Source organism: Monodelphis domestica, chromosome 2 (genome assembly GCF_027887165.1).
Source record: "Monodelphis domestica isolate mMonDom1 chromosome 2, mMonDom1.pri, whole genome shotgun sequence".
Taxonomy (NCBI): Eukaryota; Metazoa; Chordata; class Mammalia; order Didelphimorphia; family Didelphidae; genus Monodelphis; species Monodelphis domestica.
The window spans coordinates 523,888,100-523,902,249 of NC_077228.1; the positions used below are offsets into that span (position 1 = coordinate 523,888,100).

At 54.6% G+C, this 14,150-nt stretch overlaps 1 protein-coding gene across 7 annotated transcripts; it reads right to left on the reverse strand.

Moving 5' to 3' along the window:
* Positions 1–2,849: 2,849 nt before the first annotated feature.
* On the reverse strand, positions 2,850–14,150 carry ORAI2 (ORAI calcium release-activated calcium modulator 2). Of its 7 annotated transcripts, XM_007485970.2 has the most exons (4): positions 13,997–14,142; positions 11,244–11,314; positions 11,077–11,168; positions 2,850–7,245 (listed from the first exon to the last, which is right to left on the reverse strand). In XM_007485970.2, the coding sequence occupies exons 2-4, from the start codon at positions 11,299–11,301 to the stop codon at positions 6,700–6,702; spliced, it is 696 nt and encodes a 231-aa protein (XP_007486032.1). In that variant the 5' UTR covers positions 11,302–11,314; positions 13,997–14,142; the 3' UTR covers positions 2,850–6,699. The 7 variants fall into 7 exon arrangements, with proteins under 7 accessions (XP_007486032.1, XP_007486030.1, XP_007486033.1 ...); XM_007485968.2 differs by having other exon boundaries at positions 11,077–11,314; positions 13,997–14,150; XM_007485971.2 differs by lacking the exon at positions 11,077–11,168.

Sequence of the window (14,150 nt, forward strand, 5' to 3'; positions counted from 1 at the left end):
CCTCCACGGCTTTCTGAAGAACGTCACTCCATGTAACAGTGCGTTCTGATGTAAGGACATGATAATTCATCTTACTCCGCCCCTTCTGTTTGGGATGGCTTCAGAAAATAGATTTGTTTATTTGTTTTGAATTCTAAATTTGGACACAGGCTAACCAATGAGATTATTCAAGTGAGCTGTGATTCTTCAGATCCCCTGCCCAACCTGGCAAGGGGACTTTACCTCCTCTGCCCAGCCCTGTAAGGGTACTCCAGTTCCCATACAAGAGCCCCCATGGGGTTCCTCTGGACTGAAATAGTCACAGGAAATCTAGCCCAATCCCAGTCTGTAAGACCCCAGGGAAACCAAACTGCTTCTAACGCCAACAGGTTTTAAGTGACTTGGGGAGATTCAGAGTGAGCCAGGGGTTCTTAATCTGGGGTCTGAACTGGGTTTTTAAAAAACTTTTGATCTTTTGTTGTATTCAACAAAACTGGTGTAATGCTTTATATTATATGCATTGAAAAAAGTGCTTTTTGGAGAGGGTTCTATAGGTTTCATCCCAAGAGATCCATGCCACAAAGTCAAGACCCCTTTTCCTAGAGCACACTGGGCCAGCAGTTTGACCCGACAGCCAATTCTGTTTCCCAAGTCTATCATCGTTGGCCAGGCCAAAGGAGCATTGTCCCAGGCCTGCTTAGACTCGGCCCAAGTGACCTCAGGAGTTGTCCCACTACATTTAGGAAGCCTTCCTGTTCTTCTTACCTCAGGTCCCTTTACATTTAGGTAGGATTATTTTGGGGATGGGATAACAAAGCAAATTGTTACTGGCCTCATAGCATCCCGCTCTTCTCCTGTGGAAAAGAAGGCTAGTCCAACTCTGGAGCTGAGAGCTCAGCCCAGAACAGCTGGTGATTGGGGTGGGAGAAATGGATCACAAACCAAACATCTCTTCAGTTTGGTTTGTCCTAGTCCAGGCCACATTTCCTTGTGGGGCACGAAGGTTTGTGTGCTCTCTTTAAGAGGATACCATCCATCAGTCAAGTCAGTATTATTTTCACAGTTCTAAAACTGAAGACAATTCTATATCTTTCAGCTATGTGAGTGGCTATTAAAACCAATTCCAAAACACCATTTAACTAGGACTATCCTCAGAAGGAAGGAGTATGGTAACTCGGCAATGTTCTAGCACCATGACTACTGTGGATTTTCAGCAAGTGTGGAGATCTGGGGAATACCAAAAAACCCAAAACAAATGATGTCAGCTACTACATATACATTAACTTTCCCAAATACAGGTTAGAATCAGAATGTTAGCACTAAGAGGGCCGTTGGAGACCACTAGGTCCAATGTTCGCCCCTCCTTCCCCCTTTAAAGAGGAAATACTATAGAGATTTATTGATGTTGTTGAGGAGGATGCTGGGGTAAAATACTTCGTTGATGTTCACAAAAGTATCTTTCAGCTCTCCCCTCGGAAGGAAAGCCAGGAGTGACTTTAGGCCAGTAAATACCTTACTAGGCCACAATATATTTGTAAGAAAATCCTATTTATTTATATTTAACACATAAGTATGAGCATTAGTAACAAGGAAGCCTTACCACTAAAAGGAAACTATCTCCACCCACTTTCTCCAGTCACCTCATGGCAAACTCTTCTTTGTCTTCCAGCTACTCTGAAACTGCCTGGCACTTACTAAGAAAACCCCAAATGCTATGACTACAACCTAACTATAATCCTCATTAAAATTAACTTAATATTATATATTAATATTATATATATAATAAAGATGTCTCCAAGTAAACACCAAGTTAGTCAGGCCAGTATGGCGGAAGTGACTGACCAAAGGATAACCCCGAGATGACCCAGAATCCGGGCAAACAGCCTTTGATCTTTCTTCCCTCAAATCCGTTCTCCACCAAAGCCGATGTGGCACCTTGTTTCTTCCAAGATGAGTTCTTGTGACAAAGAGGGTAAGAAAACCTTTTCGGGTGGCCTAGAGTTCTCTCCCCCTTATATACGGCAAAGAGCAAGGTCTGAGACGTCTTTCTTCACCAGAAGCCACAGTGTCAGTGACTCCCAGAACCTGCTTCTTCCCTTCCAAGTTCTGATCTCACACACAGCACTGGGCCTTGCCTACAACCTCAGAGACCCTTTCTCAAAGTTATCAGTACCTAATCCACATATTTCCTAATTACTTACTATAAGGAGAAGGAAACGAGGACCAGAGAGGAGGGGGAAGGCCAGTGACTTGCCCCGTATCTTGCAGCTGGAACTTGAACCTAGTCCTCCTGGTACCTGGCCGAGGGCTTTTTTTCCTTTAGCAGCCAGAGTCCTGAAAAGTGAAGGCCCAAATAGTTTTCCTCAAAGGGACCAATATTGGAGCTATTTTAATAGGGCAGTGATGCCATCCAGCAGAAATGATGTCGTGAGTCTGGCCTAAACTAATGGTGCTCATTCGTGGGTCAGTCATAGAACTGATCATTTGCTCCCATTCAACGGAGGCTCCGCTCCACCCAATCCAGATGGATGCCAACTCCTCTGTACCCATAGACTTTGGCATTTCCTCGGGTTGAATGCCAATCCCTTCCCCCTCAAGGGGAAAATGGCAGAGGAAGCAGAGACAAAGAGGTGACAATGCCAAGCACTGGCATCATTTTAATTGGTTTGATTTGGAGAAAGTCGGTCTCACCTTGAGAAGTGAAATGTCCTTCTGTGCAACAGAAATGGAAGGAGTCCTTTAGAGAAGGGTGGATAAACATGTCCCCATGGTGAAGAGTCAGCCCGTGGACCCAAAGGAACAGGCTTCATGGCCTCCTAAGGTCACATCCATCCATGTGATTCTATGAAACTACACAAAATTGGACAGTCTTTTTATAGCTTCAGTTATTTATTCAGCCCACAGGAGAGAGGGATTATGTACAGTACATATGCCTTACATAATTTCCATGCATTGATAAAGACCAAAGCCACCCAAAGCAGGTCCAAGTGCCACCGCAATGCCCCTCAAGTTCAATCAATGAGACCTCATTAGAAAACGTGGTTTTTTCTCCGGGTGTTTAAAAATGTTTGGCCTTCTCAGTGACTAAAATAGGGACAAGTAAATTTTGAAACACTGACAAATACCAAATGGAGGTGCTCTATATTCGGAGTCATCTCCAAATATTTAGAGTCCTAAAGTTTTAAAAGCACCATGAAGGATAGGACGAAGCAAGTGCTCTAGTGGCAAGGAATTAATTAGAAAATAATAGGTTAACCTGCTCCTTGTGCCTCAGGGAATCTGGGCCTGGATTTGAGTTTAGGAAGAATGAGTGCAGGGAGATCCCCAAGTTCCCCAGAGTGGGACCCGGCAATAGTCCTGAGCCTCCAGAGCATCCAAGGCCTCGAGAAGTTAGGGAATAATTGTAAGGGTCAATCAGCCCATTAGTACACATAAGCCCTTGCTATGTGTCAGGCCCAAGCACTCACCAAGCCCAACGTCCATTATACTGAAGTAATTCTTGTGAGACTCCCTAAACAACATCCAGCTTTTGGAAACTCATCCTGAAGAGCACAAGATTCCTCCTCCATTTTGTTTTTTCAGATTTGCTTTTTCTGGTTTGCAACCTAATTTGCTTGCTCTATTTATCCTTTTAGTTGGTTCTCTAGATTCTGCTCCACTGGATTCCATATGCTGTCATAGCTGTCGACATATCAGCTCTTTATCACCTCTGAACAACACCCTGAGAACCATGGACAAAAGAGAACAAAGAACGGGGCTCTTCTAAGGCCTGCAGGAGACCAATATGGCGCCCTCATTCCTTGGCCCTGCTTGGTGGAGGAGGTGATCCTTTACCAACATGTGTTGCACCTGGTCCATGTTTCTTAACTGCGTCCAAGTCAAGCCTAGACAGACAGAAATCTAAGAACAACTGCTCTGAATAGGGAAATGGATGTTTTTTTCCTGAAAGTCCTTTCCATAGCACCTAGGACCACTCTGGCCATACCAGAGGAGAGTGTTAAAAGCTCAACCTCTCGTCCACTGCCAGGAGTTCTAGAAAAATGCAGGAGGCAATGGGGCCGGCCTCACCACTGGATTGTGTTGGGGAAGAGGCATCTTAGAACTCTGAGAGGATGGGAGACGGCCAATGGGATGGGGACGCCTCCAAAAGACAACTGCCCTAGAAACCACGCCTGCTTCATGCATCCCATCACAAAATGCAAAGCTGTCTTGGTGCACGGGCTCCGCTTAGACACTCTGACAGGGCTTACAGAGTAAATCTGGCCCATCCAACAAGATTAACGAACAGAGATGCAACAGAAACATACTAAAGAGAAAACATCTAAGCACCATGCAGAGAAAGCATTGGAAAAGTATTTCAAGGTTTATCTTCAGCTTAATGGGATGGAATTTCTAGGACCCTCCGTGGCTGCCATGGCCTCCTGCCATCAGGTGGTGCCCACTGCTGTGCCCTTAGCTGGCACGGCGCTGGCAGTGTTTACACTCCACTGCTGCTACAGCCGTCAAGAACTCAGGGTCATTTCTATACCTGGATGAGGGACTGAATTCAAGTCATGACCTGTCGTTAACATCATAGCAAGAACTTCTCTTAGTAATTCCCTCCATGCATCCCAGGAAAGTTCTTCCTATTTCAAGGTTATGTTTTGAATACTGTCAGCAAGAGTATGTCACCTCCCAGGAAGATGAAAATAGGCCTTCGAGATAGCACAGGATCTTCAAAGTTCTAGAAAGTTGTCATTAGAGATGAGAAAATAGCTTCAGGAAGGGCCCTGGGGAACTCCACTATCCTAACAAGCAAAAACTTCCTGATGGGGCAATAAAGGTCATTCAAGAGCTTTTGCCTCCAGGATCACACACACACACAATCACCTGGCCATAGTCACCGGGGAAACTGAGGTACAAGGCCATATCGATTCTTCCTTTTTCAAAAAGTTTAACTTGATTCCACTTCTGAATTGAAAAGGACTCACCCCAAAATACGTGTTCCCCCACTGTGCATTCTCTTTTCCTTAGAGGTGGGGAGATGGGGAATGGGCTGGTGATCACAGTATCCCTGTGGATGGTTTGATCTCCTTTGAGTAATCTGGTCCAGCCTAAGAACTCCAAAGAACTTATTTATTTTAAGCCCTGCCTGTCTTAGAAGTGGTACTAAGAATTGGTTCTAAGGGAGAAAAGCCATAAAGGCTAGGTAGGCAATGGGGGGGGGGGGGGAGTGACTTGCCCAGGGTCACACAGCTAGGAAGTGTCTGAATCCAGACTTGAACTCAGGTGTGGCATTTTATCCACTGAGTAAGCCACCTAGCTGCCCCAGAATTCATTTATTTTTTAATTTATAATGGAATGAAACACTACATTTCAGTTAGAGGCTAGTGAAAACAGAGATGTAATTTCTTCTCCTCCAAGTTCATAGACCCCTAAAGCCTCGCCATGGTCTCTAAGGTATCTGAGTATTCCAGGTTAAGAATTCTGTTTAAGGTCATCACGCTTGACATGATCACAGAAGAAGTCTTGGTGAGCATCTCTGTCAAAAGGAGAAACCAGGATCAGGTCTTCATGAGATGTTTCAGGGGTTCAAACTGGGGGTAAAGCCAATCAGGGCCGAGCAAGGGCTGGCGAGCCTCGGATGGGGAAGAGGGGATCAAGCTGGCCCCGAGCCTGGAGCCCACTGAAACACTCCCCCAGAGGAGCCCTCCTGAGTTCTTAACCGAGAGCCGGTCAGGTCGATGGCAGGTCTCGGTCTCAGCAGCCTCAGACGGACCTTCCCTCTAACTCGGAAGAGCCTGTGATCTGAAGAGCAGGAACGGGACCCTGGGAGCGCCATCCCAGAGGTCAGACGTGGCCGGCCTGGGGCCTGGGGAAGGGAGGCACGCGTTCTCTCCTACTCTGGGGACCCAGTGCAGTTTTCTGGTCCAACGCGAGGTCTTCCAGTGGCTCGTCTTCCCCAAAGCCAGGGAAAAGAATGCTTTAGGAGGTTTGCCCAGGGTGATCTGCACACGCCATGGGGCAGCAGCGGGCTACCAGTCCAGGAGAGAGCAGGACATGCCAGGGAACATGGGGTAAAAGGAAAAGACCTTTGGCAGCTTTGGCGAGGCCCAGGGAGTGAGCCTCCCCTCCCTCACGGCTGACTCACGGGCCAGAGAGCAGATGGCAGATGCGCAGCCCCAGATGCTTTACGCTGCTTGCGCTCAGAGCCCGTCTTCTCAGTCTCCGCAGAAGACGACTTCTCTGAGGGCTCGGAACAAATCCTCACTGTCCTCCCTCCCTCCCTGTGGGGTCGAGGCTATAGCAAGAGGCAAGGAGGCTCAGCTCCAGGACCGTTCCTGGGCTCTCCTGCGCTCGATCCATAGGAAAGGGGTGAGTGTCCGGCCGCCTCCGTGTTGGGCCACTCTTTCAAGCCCAGGGCCCCTCTGCCGAGGTCCAGGGAGGCCTAGGGAGGCCGGCCTCTTCGCCTCCCGGCGACGGTTCCTCGTCTTACAACACTTGCGCCATCTCGAGGATCATCTCCCACAGAGCAGCACACAGTATGGAGACAAGAACATTTTGGTCTGGATCGATTCGGCAGTGTCTAAGCAGCCTCGGAGAAACGGGAATTAACCCCGTGGATTCTGACAATTCTGAAAAACTCAAGGGACGCTCGGGTCCTGTGCGCCAGGTGTCGGCTTTATTGCCAGCTCTTCTGCCCCCGACAAAGGTGCCCCCCGCCCCCCCCGCGTGCGCTACTCACACGACCTGCAGGCTCCTCTCGTGGCCGTCCAGCTGCACTTTCAGTTTGTGCAGCTCCTCGATCTCGCGGTTGTGCCGCTCGGTCTTGTGGCGCACCAGCGAGCGGTAGAAGTGGATGGTGAACACCACGAAGATGAGGCCCACCGGCACCATGATGATGGTGGACACCAGCGCCGCCTGCCAGCCCGTGTGGCTGCTGGGCGCCAGCTTGGCGGCAGGCCCGTCCTTGGCCATCGAGTCCACAGGGAGGAACTTGATCCAGCACAGAAGCACCACCTCGGCCAGGAAGAGGAGGATGCCCAGGACGGTGGAGAAGCCCCAGGCCAGCTCGATGTAGGGGTGCATGCGCTCGTGGGGCGACTCGCTGATGGAGTTCAGGTTGTGGATGTTGCTCACGGCCTCCACGTTGGGCAGGATGCACGTGCTGATGAGCAGGGCGAAGAGGTGCACGGCCACGAGCACCGTGGTGCAGGCGCTGAAGGCGATGAGCAGCATCTGCGGGTACTGGTACTGCATCTCCAGCTGCACCTCCACCATGGCCACCTGCAAGACACCAGGCGGCCCGGCCTCAGCCCAGGCTCCCCCCGCCTCCCCCCGAGGCTCCGCTCCGTCCTCCCTGCGGCCCCAGCCCGGGGGCGCCCGGCCCTCACCAAAGGGTGCAGGCGGCCCTTGGGGACTCCGGCAGCGTCCCGGAGAAGCCTCGCAAGAGGTGCCTGTGCTCGGGCACTGCACGGGGCAAACGCAGCTTTGGGAATAGCCCACCCTCGGAGGTGGGGGCGACCACAAGGCCCTCTTCCAGCCTACAGACGTAGTTACGAAGGGAGGGGGCAGCGGAAGGGCTCTGCGCCTGGGAGAGCCTGTCTGCCCCTCCCCATCCACAAAGGGGGATCCAACCCCCGAGAGGAGTCCAGGCCTCCGTCTCTGAGGCAGAAGATGCCACAGCCTGGCTCAAGGTCTAACTGGGGGGGGGCGGGGGGGCTCTTTTTTTGTCCTGGCCTCAGGAGATGCCTGGCACGGACGGAGAGGACCTGGCGGTCACAGCAGACCCCAAGCTGCAGACCAGTCAGAGGCACGGAGGGGCTACAAGAACCGAGCTACCTGAGAAGGGTCACAAGCCAGGAGGCCCGTCCCTCCTACCGGCTGGCCTCCCTTTCAAAGGGGTGGGCGGAGGCAGCTGGCCAGGCTCATTGAGGGGATGGCCGGTGGGTCCGGGGGGAGAAGTTCGTGTTCCGGTTCGGGTCACTCAGAAAGCGCGTTTGTCTCGAGGGAGCTGTGGGGGTTTATGGCTCTTCCCAAGAGGAAGACCCAGGCTTCAGGGATGGCAGTGAGGCCGGCGGAGCAGAGACTGGGAGAGGCTGCGCAGCTCCATCCCCAGAAATCTTCAGGGCACACCGAGCTCCACGCAGGCTGCTTTAGGGCTCCTCGGCCAGGACCTGCCCTCCTCCTCCTGCTGCGCTCACTTCCGCTGCTCTCTTCAAGATCATCAGCTACTATTAGATTAGATCAGACCTTCTCTGGGGCTTCGTCCTCTAAACAGACCAATCCAGGGACAAGACGAAGCACCTACTGTGTGCCGAGTCCGGAGAACAGATGGTCTCTCTTCACCGTGAACTTTGACTAGCCGGGAAGACAAGCGGACACGCGTGGAACATGTATGTCGACGGCAGCAAGCTGTGATTTCATGGAGAACATAAAGCACGCGAGTGTGCGTGTCTGTGTCAATATCCAGGCAATCCGGATGGACAGACAACTGATGGGCCCGAAGCTGGGGGGCTCCCGCAGCAGGCGAGGCTTTCAAGCCCCTCACTGACCTGGAGAGCCAGCGGGAACGGCTCCCTGGCACGGCGGGTGCCCCGGGACGGGGCCCAAAGACGGGAGGCAGGGCTGTCGGGCAGAGAAAGCGGGACAGAAGGGCTTCTCTTTGACCCCAGGCGCCCTGGGGACGTCAGCCCAGTGCAGGAGTCCGCCAGTCAGGTGTGTCTGAAGCAGTGCGAGATGGCCTGGAGTGGGGAGGCCCACCAGGAGGCAGCTACAGCCATCCAGGGGAGGAGGGGACGAGGGGAGGGAGTCAGGGCTGAGAGGTGGCTTCTGTGACAGCTGGATGCATCGGGTAAAGTCCGAGGAGGAAGGGGGTAACGTGGAGATGACCAGGCACGAGGGGACGGGATGCTTTTTAAAGAAACAGAGAATTGTGGGCCCAGGGAGGGCTTGAGGGGAAATGATGAGTTCAGGGATAGTCACGACAAGGTAGTGACGCCCCCGAGGCTCAGGTCTGATTGGCAGAGCCTGTGACTCTCTGAGAGCACAGAGGGCACAGCAAAGGATGATGGGAAACTCTGCAAGTGCCACGTGTAGCCTGACGTCTCTCATCCTCCCAAATGTCCCTCGTCCCCAGCCAAGGAGAGCCATCGGATGCTCCAACAGTCATTCCAAGGCTCCATCCCCGGAGCTGGCATAGGCCGGGTCCACAGCGGCAGCTGCCCTGCCTCAGGGTGCTGAGCCCAGCTTTGGGAGGCCGCTCACCCAGCCTCAAGCTTAGGAGAGTCTTGGCTCTGGAGTCTAACTTGTACGTCCTGGGCCTCAGTCTCCCTGCCTCTAAAATGAGGGACACTTGATGGCCCCTGAGGTCCTTTCCATTCTCAATCACATGATCCTGTCACCTTCTCTCCATCATCCGAGCCCTCCTCCAAGCTGTCCCTTCTGCTCTTTCCTCCCTCCGGTCCGTCCCCCTCATCCATCAGTGGCCGAGTCTCATCAGTTCTCCCTCCACAACATTCCTTTCATTTCTGCTGTCCTCCACTCAGATTCAGTTCTGTTCCAGCCCCCAGCCCCCCCAAACATCACAGGCTCAGTGCTCGGGGGACCCCCCATGTCCTCTGGGATAAACTATGAACGAAGTCCCCAGGCAGACACCGACCGAGGCTCTGCACAACCTGGTTCCCACTGCCATATCCGGTATTCCGCCAACACACGGCTCCCTCCATCTCCCACCTCCATGCTTTTGCCCAGGCTGTCTCATGTCTGGAATGCCTTCCTTCTTCTCATAATCCTCGTCTTCTGAGGCATGCTTGCTCGTCTGTGGCCATGGGTCACCGCATCACCAAAGGCCCACTCTGGGCCACTGAGTCCCACCTTGCACTGAACTGGAGAACGAGGGGCTGGAGGCGAGGCCAGATGCCACTCCAGCTCCCTGCCTGTGTGGCCCTGAGGGGACCCCCTGACAGCGGTCTGCACTCAGCAGGGCTTTCATGAGCGGGAGCTGAGCGGAGCTGCACCTGGGACTCGTCGTCGCCAGACGTCGTCCTGAATCTGCGACCGCATAAACCGCTCGGCGTTCGGCACTTTTCTCTTCTGCGCCTCAGCTGGGCTGGGCATCCCGAGAGCTGGGAAACAGCCTTCTTCAGCCTCCAGATTCTGCAGCTCCAGAACGGAGGGACTTTCCAGCCCGGGGACGCCGCTCGTCGGTGGAAGGCCGGTGGCCGACTTCTTCAAAGCCGCCGTCCTTCGATGACGTCCCTCCGAGGCATCAGAACAGCCGCCGCCTGTGCCCTCCACCCCAGCCTCGCGCCCCTCCTCAGCCCGTCATCTCCCCGCTGGGCCAGGGAAGGGCTTTCAGGGTGCGACTGGCCCCGCTTTTGCCTTCTTATCGGCACGGGGCCTGGCACACAGTAGGTGCACCCGTCAGGCCTGCATGGCTCACGAGGTCAAAGGCCAACCCTCTGCCGAGCAGCCTCGGGGTCTGACCTCACTGGGGCCCCTTTGGGGGCGCCACGACCCCTCCGCCTGGCAGCAGAACTGACCCACAGCACAGGACCGACTGGTCATCTGGGGAGAGTTAAGCTTGACCCCGTCCTGCCCAGGGAAGTCCCCGACATCCTGACAGCGCCCAGTTCTCGGGGCTGGAGGGGATAAGAACAAGGGCCCGGTGGAGTGAGGCCCCCCGAGGCTGGGAATCCCCCCTCACTCCTTCCTCAGTTTCTCCAGCTACAAAATGGGCTTAGCCTCGACCCACTTCCTCGGTGAGCTGCCATGAGAACCAAACAGAAGGATGCTCGGGAAGACATAACATCAGCAACATCAAGCATGTCTCCCAGCACAAAGTAGGAGTCTCATGGACGCAAAGCCCAACAAGGCAGTGTTTCCCGACCCCGATGGGCTAACCTGCAGAGGGGGCCAGAAAGGCTGATTTCTCTAAAAACAGCTCCTGGACAGGGTGGTCTGGCCTCAGCGGGCAACCTCAGGCCGCGCCTCCTCGGCTGGACCCGGACGTGGCCAGAGCTCCCGAGAGCGGGTCCGCAGGCGGCCCCGCCTCCAGGAAGCACCAGGCCTGGCTGCCACTCTCTCCCCATCCCAAGAGATCAGGTAAAAACTCACCATGGCGAATCCAGACAACAAGGCAGACGTCCGGCTGGAAGCTTTGAGCTTGGCCCTGCTCAGGTAAAGCTTCCTCCAAGAAAGGGCTTGAACTGAATGATGATTAGAAGTGACCAACTCCAGGTAGCTTCGACGAACCCAGTCCCGATAATCCATCCCTTTATTACCTGGTTCGGAGCAAGCAGGCGGGGAAGGGTCCACGGGGACATTGAGCTCTGCACTCATGATGGAAGCAAGGCTTGGGGGAAAAATAAGAGAAAAGCCATGTTCTGAGTGGGGCCAAGGCAAGGGAAACCAAGTAAACATGCTCAGGACTCCGAGCGTGTCAGCTCTACAGTTCTGTGGTCTCTAAAGGATCTGATAAGCAAACAGCAGAAAAAGAGGAAAGAGCCAGCTCTTTCCTAATAGCAGTTCGTGTTTGCAGAACCCTTTACGAGGCAGGAAGCGACCCTACGCTCATCCCCGCTTTAGAGATGAAGAGCCTGAGGAGGGAGGCCACTGGGCCTGCCTGGGCTCCCACGGCCGGGCCCCTGCCTCCCTCCCTCTCCCACTAAGATGGGGGAGGCCGGCCTCCATTTAGAATGGTAAGAGATGAAGGTCAAGCCCACAGGGCAGGCGCCGCCCCAGCAAACGCGACTGGTGGCTGCCTTCGCCTCTTGCACCTGTAAAGCTTCCAAACAGCCGGTGAGTACACAGATGGAATAGGAAGATTAGCTACAAATTCCTTGAACTCTCCCCAAGGAAGGCATCATTCCAGCAGCACCTAACAGTCTGCACCTGTCTACACTGGGGAATTTCAAGTCACTCCAACAGCACCTGGGGCTTCCTGGGCCCCCTTGAAAATATGTCCTCAAGCAGAAATCTAGCCATCTGGAGTCATCGGTAGTGCGGACCAGCCGCCTCAAGGAAGGCACCAGAACGAGACTTCCGCAGGGGAGGCGACTGTCTCGGGCACATAAAGATCCTGCGATGATGTTTTACAATGAAGACGTCTTTCTATCAAGCTTCAGGTTAAATCATCATAGTTCACAGGCCTAAAAACAAGTTGCCATTACAATAACCAAGAGCTAGTAGCAGGTCTCCATAGAAACAATGAAAAATGTCATCTGGAATTAGAGACCGTTGGAGGGGTGGTGGCTGCTCCGTCGTGCCTGACCCCTTTGGGGTTTTCTTGGCACAGATACTGGAGTGGTTGGCCACTTCCTCCTCCAGCCCATTTTTCAGATGAGGAAACCAAGGCAAAGCAGAGTGAAGTGACTTGTCCAGGGTCACACTGCTAGTCCGTATCAGAAGCCAGGTTTGAACTCAGGTGGAGGGGTGGGCTTTGAAGACTTGAGCTACATACAAATAAGAGGTGGAAGTCTGGTCAATTGAGGGTCAGGACGTGTCTACACACAGCCAAAGGGGCCGAGTCTATGCAGACCACCAGCCAGAATGCAGCCCTCCCTGGTCTGGGGCGTCAGGCTCAAGGTCACGGGCTCCTTGCGGCTAGCCGGCTTGGCACAAGATGCCAACCCACAACACAGCCTACAGGAAAAGACTGCTTAGGGCTCTGCCTAACAAAGCCATCCGGGTTTCTGGGGCCTGGTGGGCTGAGCAGGGTGGGGGACTGCCCGGAGCCAGCCGCACAAGCCAGAACTCTGAAGCGGGGCTTTCTTCTCCTAACCCACAAGCTGCGATTTTTAAAACTGCTCATCCCGAGAGAGAAGAGCTTCCTGGCCTGCAAAACTCTCAGGGAAAAACTGGGGCTCCCCTCCGCCCCCCCCCCCATGCTTGGTCAATTCCAGGTAACTGACACTCCCTGGGAACCGCATTGGCTACACCATTCTACAGGCTTCCTTTAGTAACTTCCTAATTAGGCAATGCTGGCTTCTTCAGGTGGCTCCTTCCCGATGGTGGCCCTTCTATCCCCAGGAGGAAGCCCGGAAATCCCTTCCCCTAATCAATCTGCAGGTGGGGAACAGGCACGAAGGCTGAGAAGCAGGGAGTCCCCGGGCTTAAACTGTTGGGGGGGCGGTCCCATCCCCAGCCCCCTCTTCACTTTCACACCGGGAGTTCCCGTGGAATAACGCCCCACACTCATTCCTCCCCAATCCGTGCTTCTGCCCGCTGCCCCCTTTACAGCCTTGCCACGGCAGCGACAGGCCAATGGGGATCTGGTATCCTGAACCTTTCCCGTACCGCAGGCACAACGGTACCAGAACCGCAGCAGCCCGTGGGTGGGCGTCCAGACAACAGGGGGGAGGGGGGTCTCCAGCAGATCCTACCCCGAGAGACCTGCATTCACGGACTACACCCCCCCCCCCCCGCCAGCCCCCGGGATCCTCGGGGAAGTGCATCCCTGAGAGCGATGGCCACGCACGCCCACGCCCACACACACACCTATCTTTCTGCAGGAGAACAGGCGGCCACGGACCACACACATACTCAGTCAAGTATCCTTCCAGAAGTGCATCCATGAGAGAGGACCGCAGGCGCACACACACCCGGAGAGCCTTCCCAGACAGATGACTGCACACACACGCACACACGCACGCACACGCCAAGCGCATCCATAAACGAAGCCTGGCCACGCGAAGGCGTGTGCGCACACCCCCTCCCCCAGCCCACGCCTCGATGTAGACCTGCACGTGGAGCCCCAGCCGCCAGGCTCCCCGAGCGGACTCTGCGCCCCGAACGCTCCCAAGCCGGCGACCCCGCGCGCCCACGACTCCCCAAGGGGAACTCTTCCCCGGCCTGCCTGGGTCCCCCTCCTCCGTCTGGGTTTCCGGGGCTGCCTTCCATCCTGGAAGAGGCTTCCCGTGTGTGCGTAAAGGGGGCCGAAATGCGCCGCATCTCAGCGGGGGGGTTCTCCGGCCCCTCCCCACGTCCCTCCCGCGCGGACACGTGACAGCCCCCCCCCCGCGCCCCCCGCACTCACCGAGCGGCCGCCCCGCCCTCGGCTCTGGCTCGCTGCAGGCGGCGGCGGCAGTGGCAGCGGCAGCCGGGGCGCGGCACTCCTCTCTCTCCTCTTCTTTCCTCTCTTCTCCCTCCCTCCTTCCCTCCCTCCTCCTCCTCCTCCTCCTCCTCCCGGT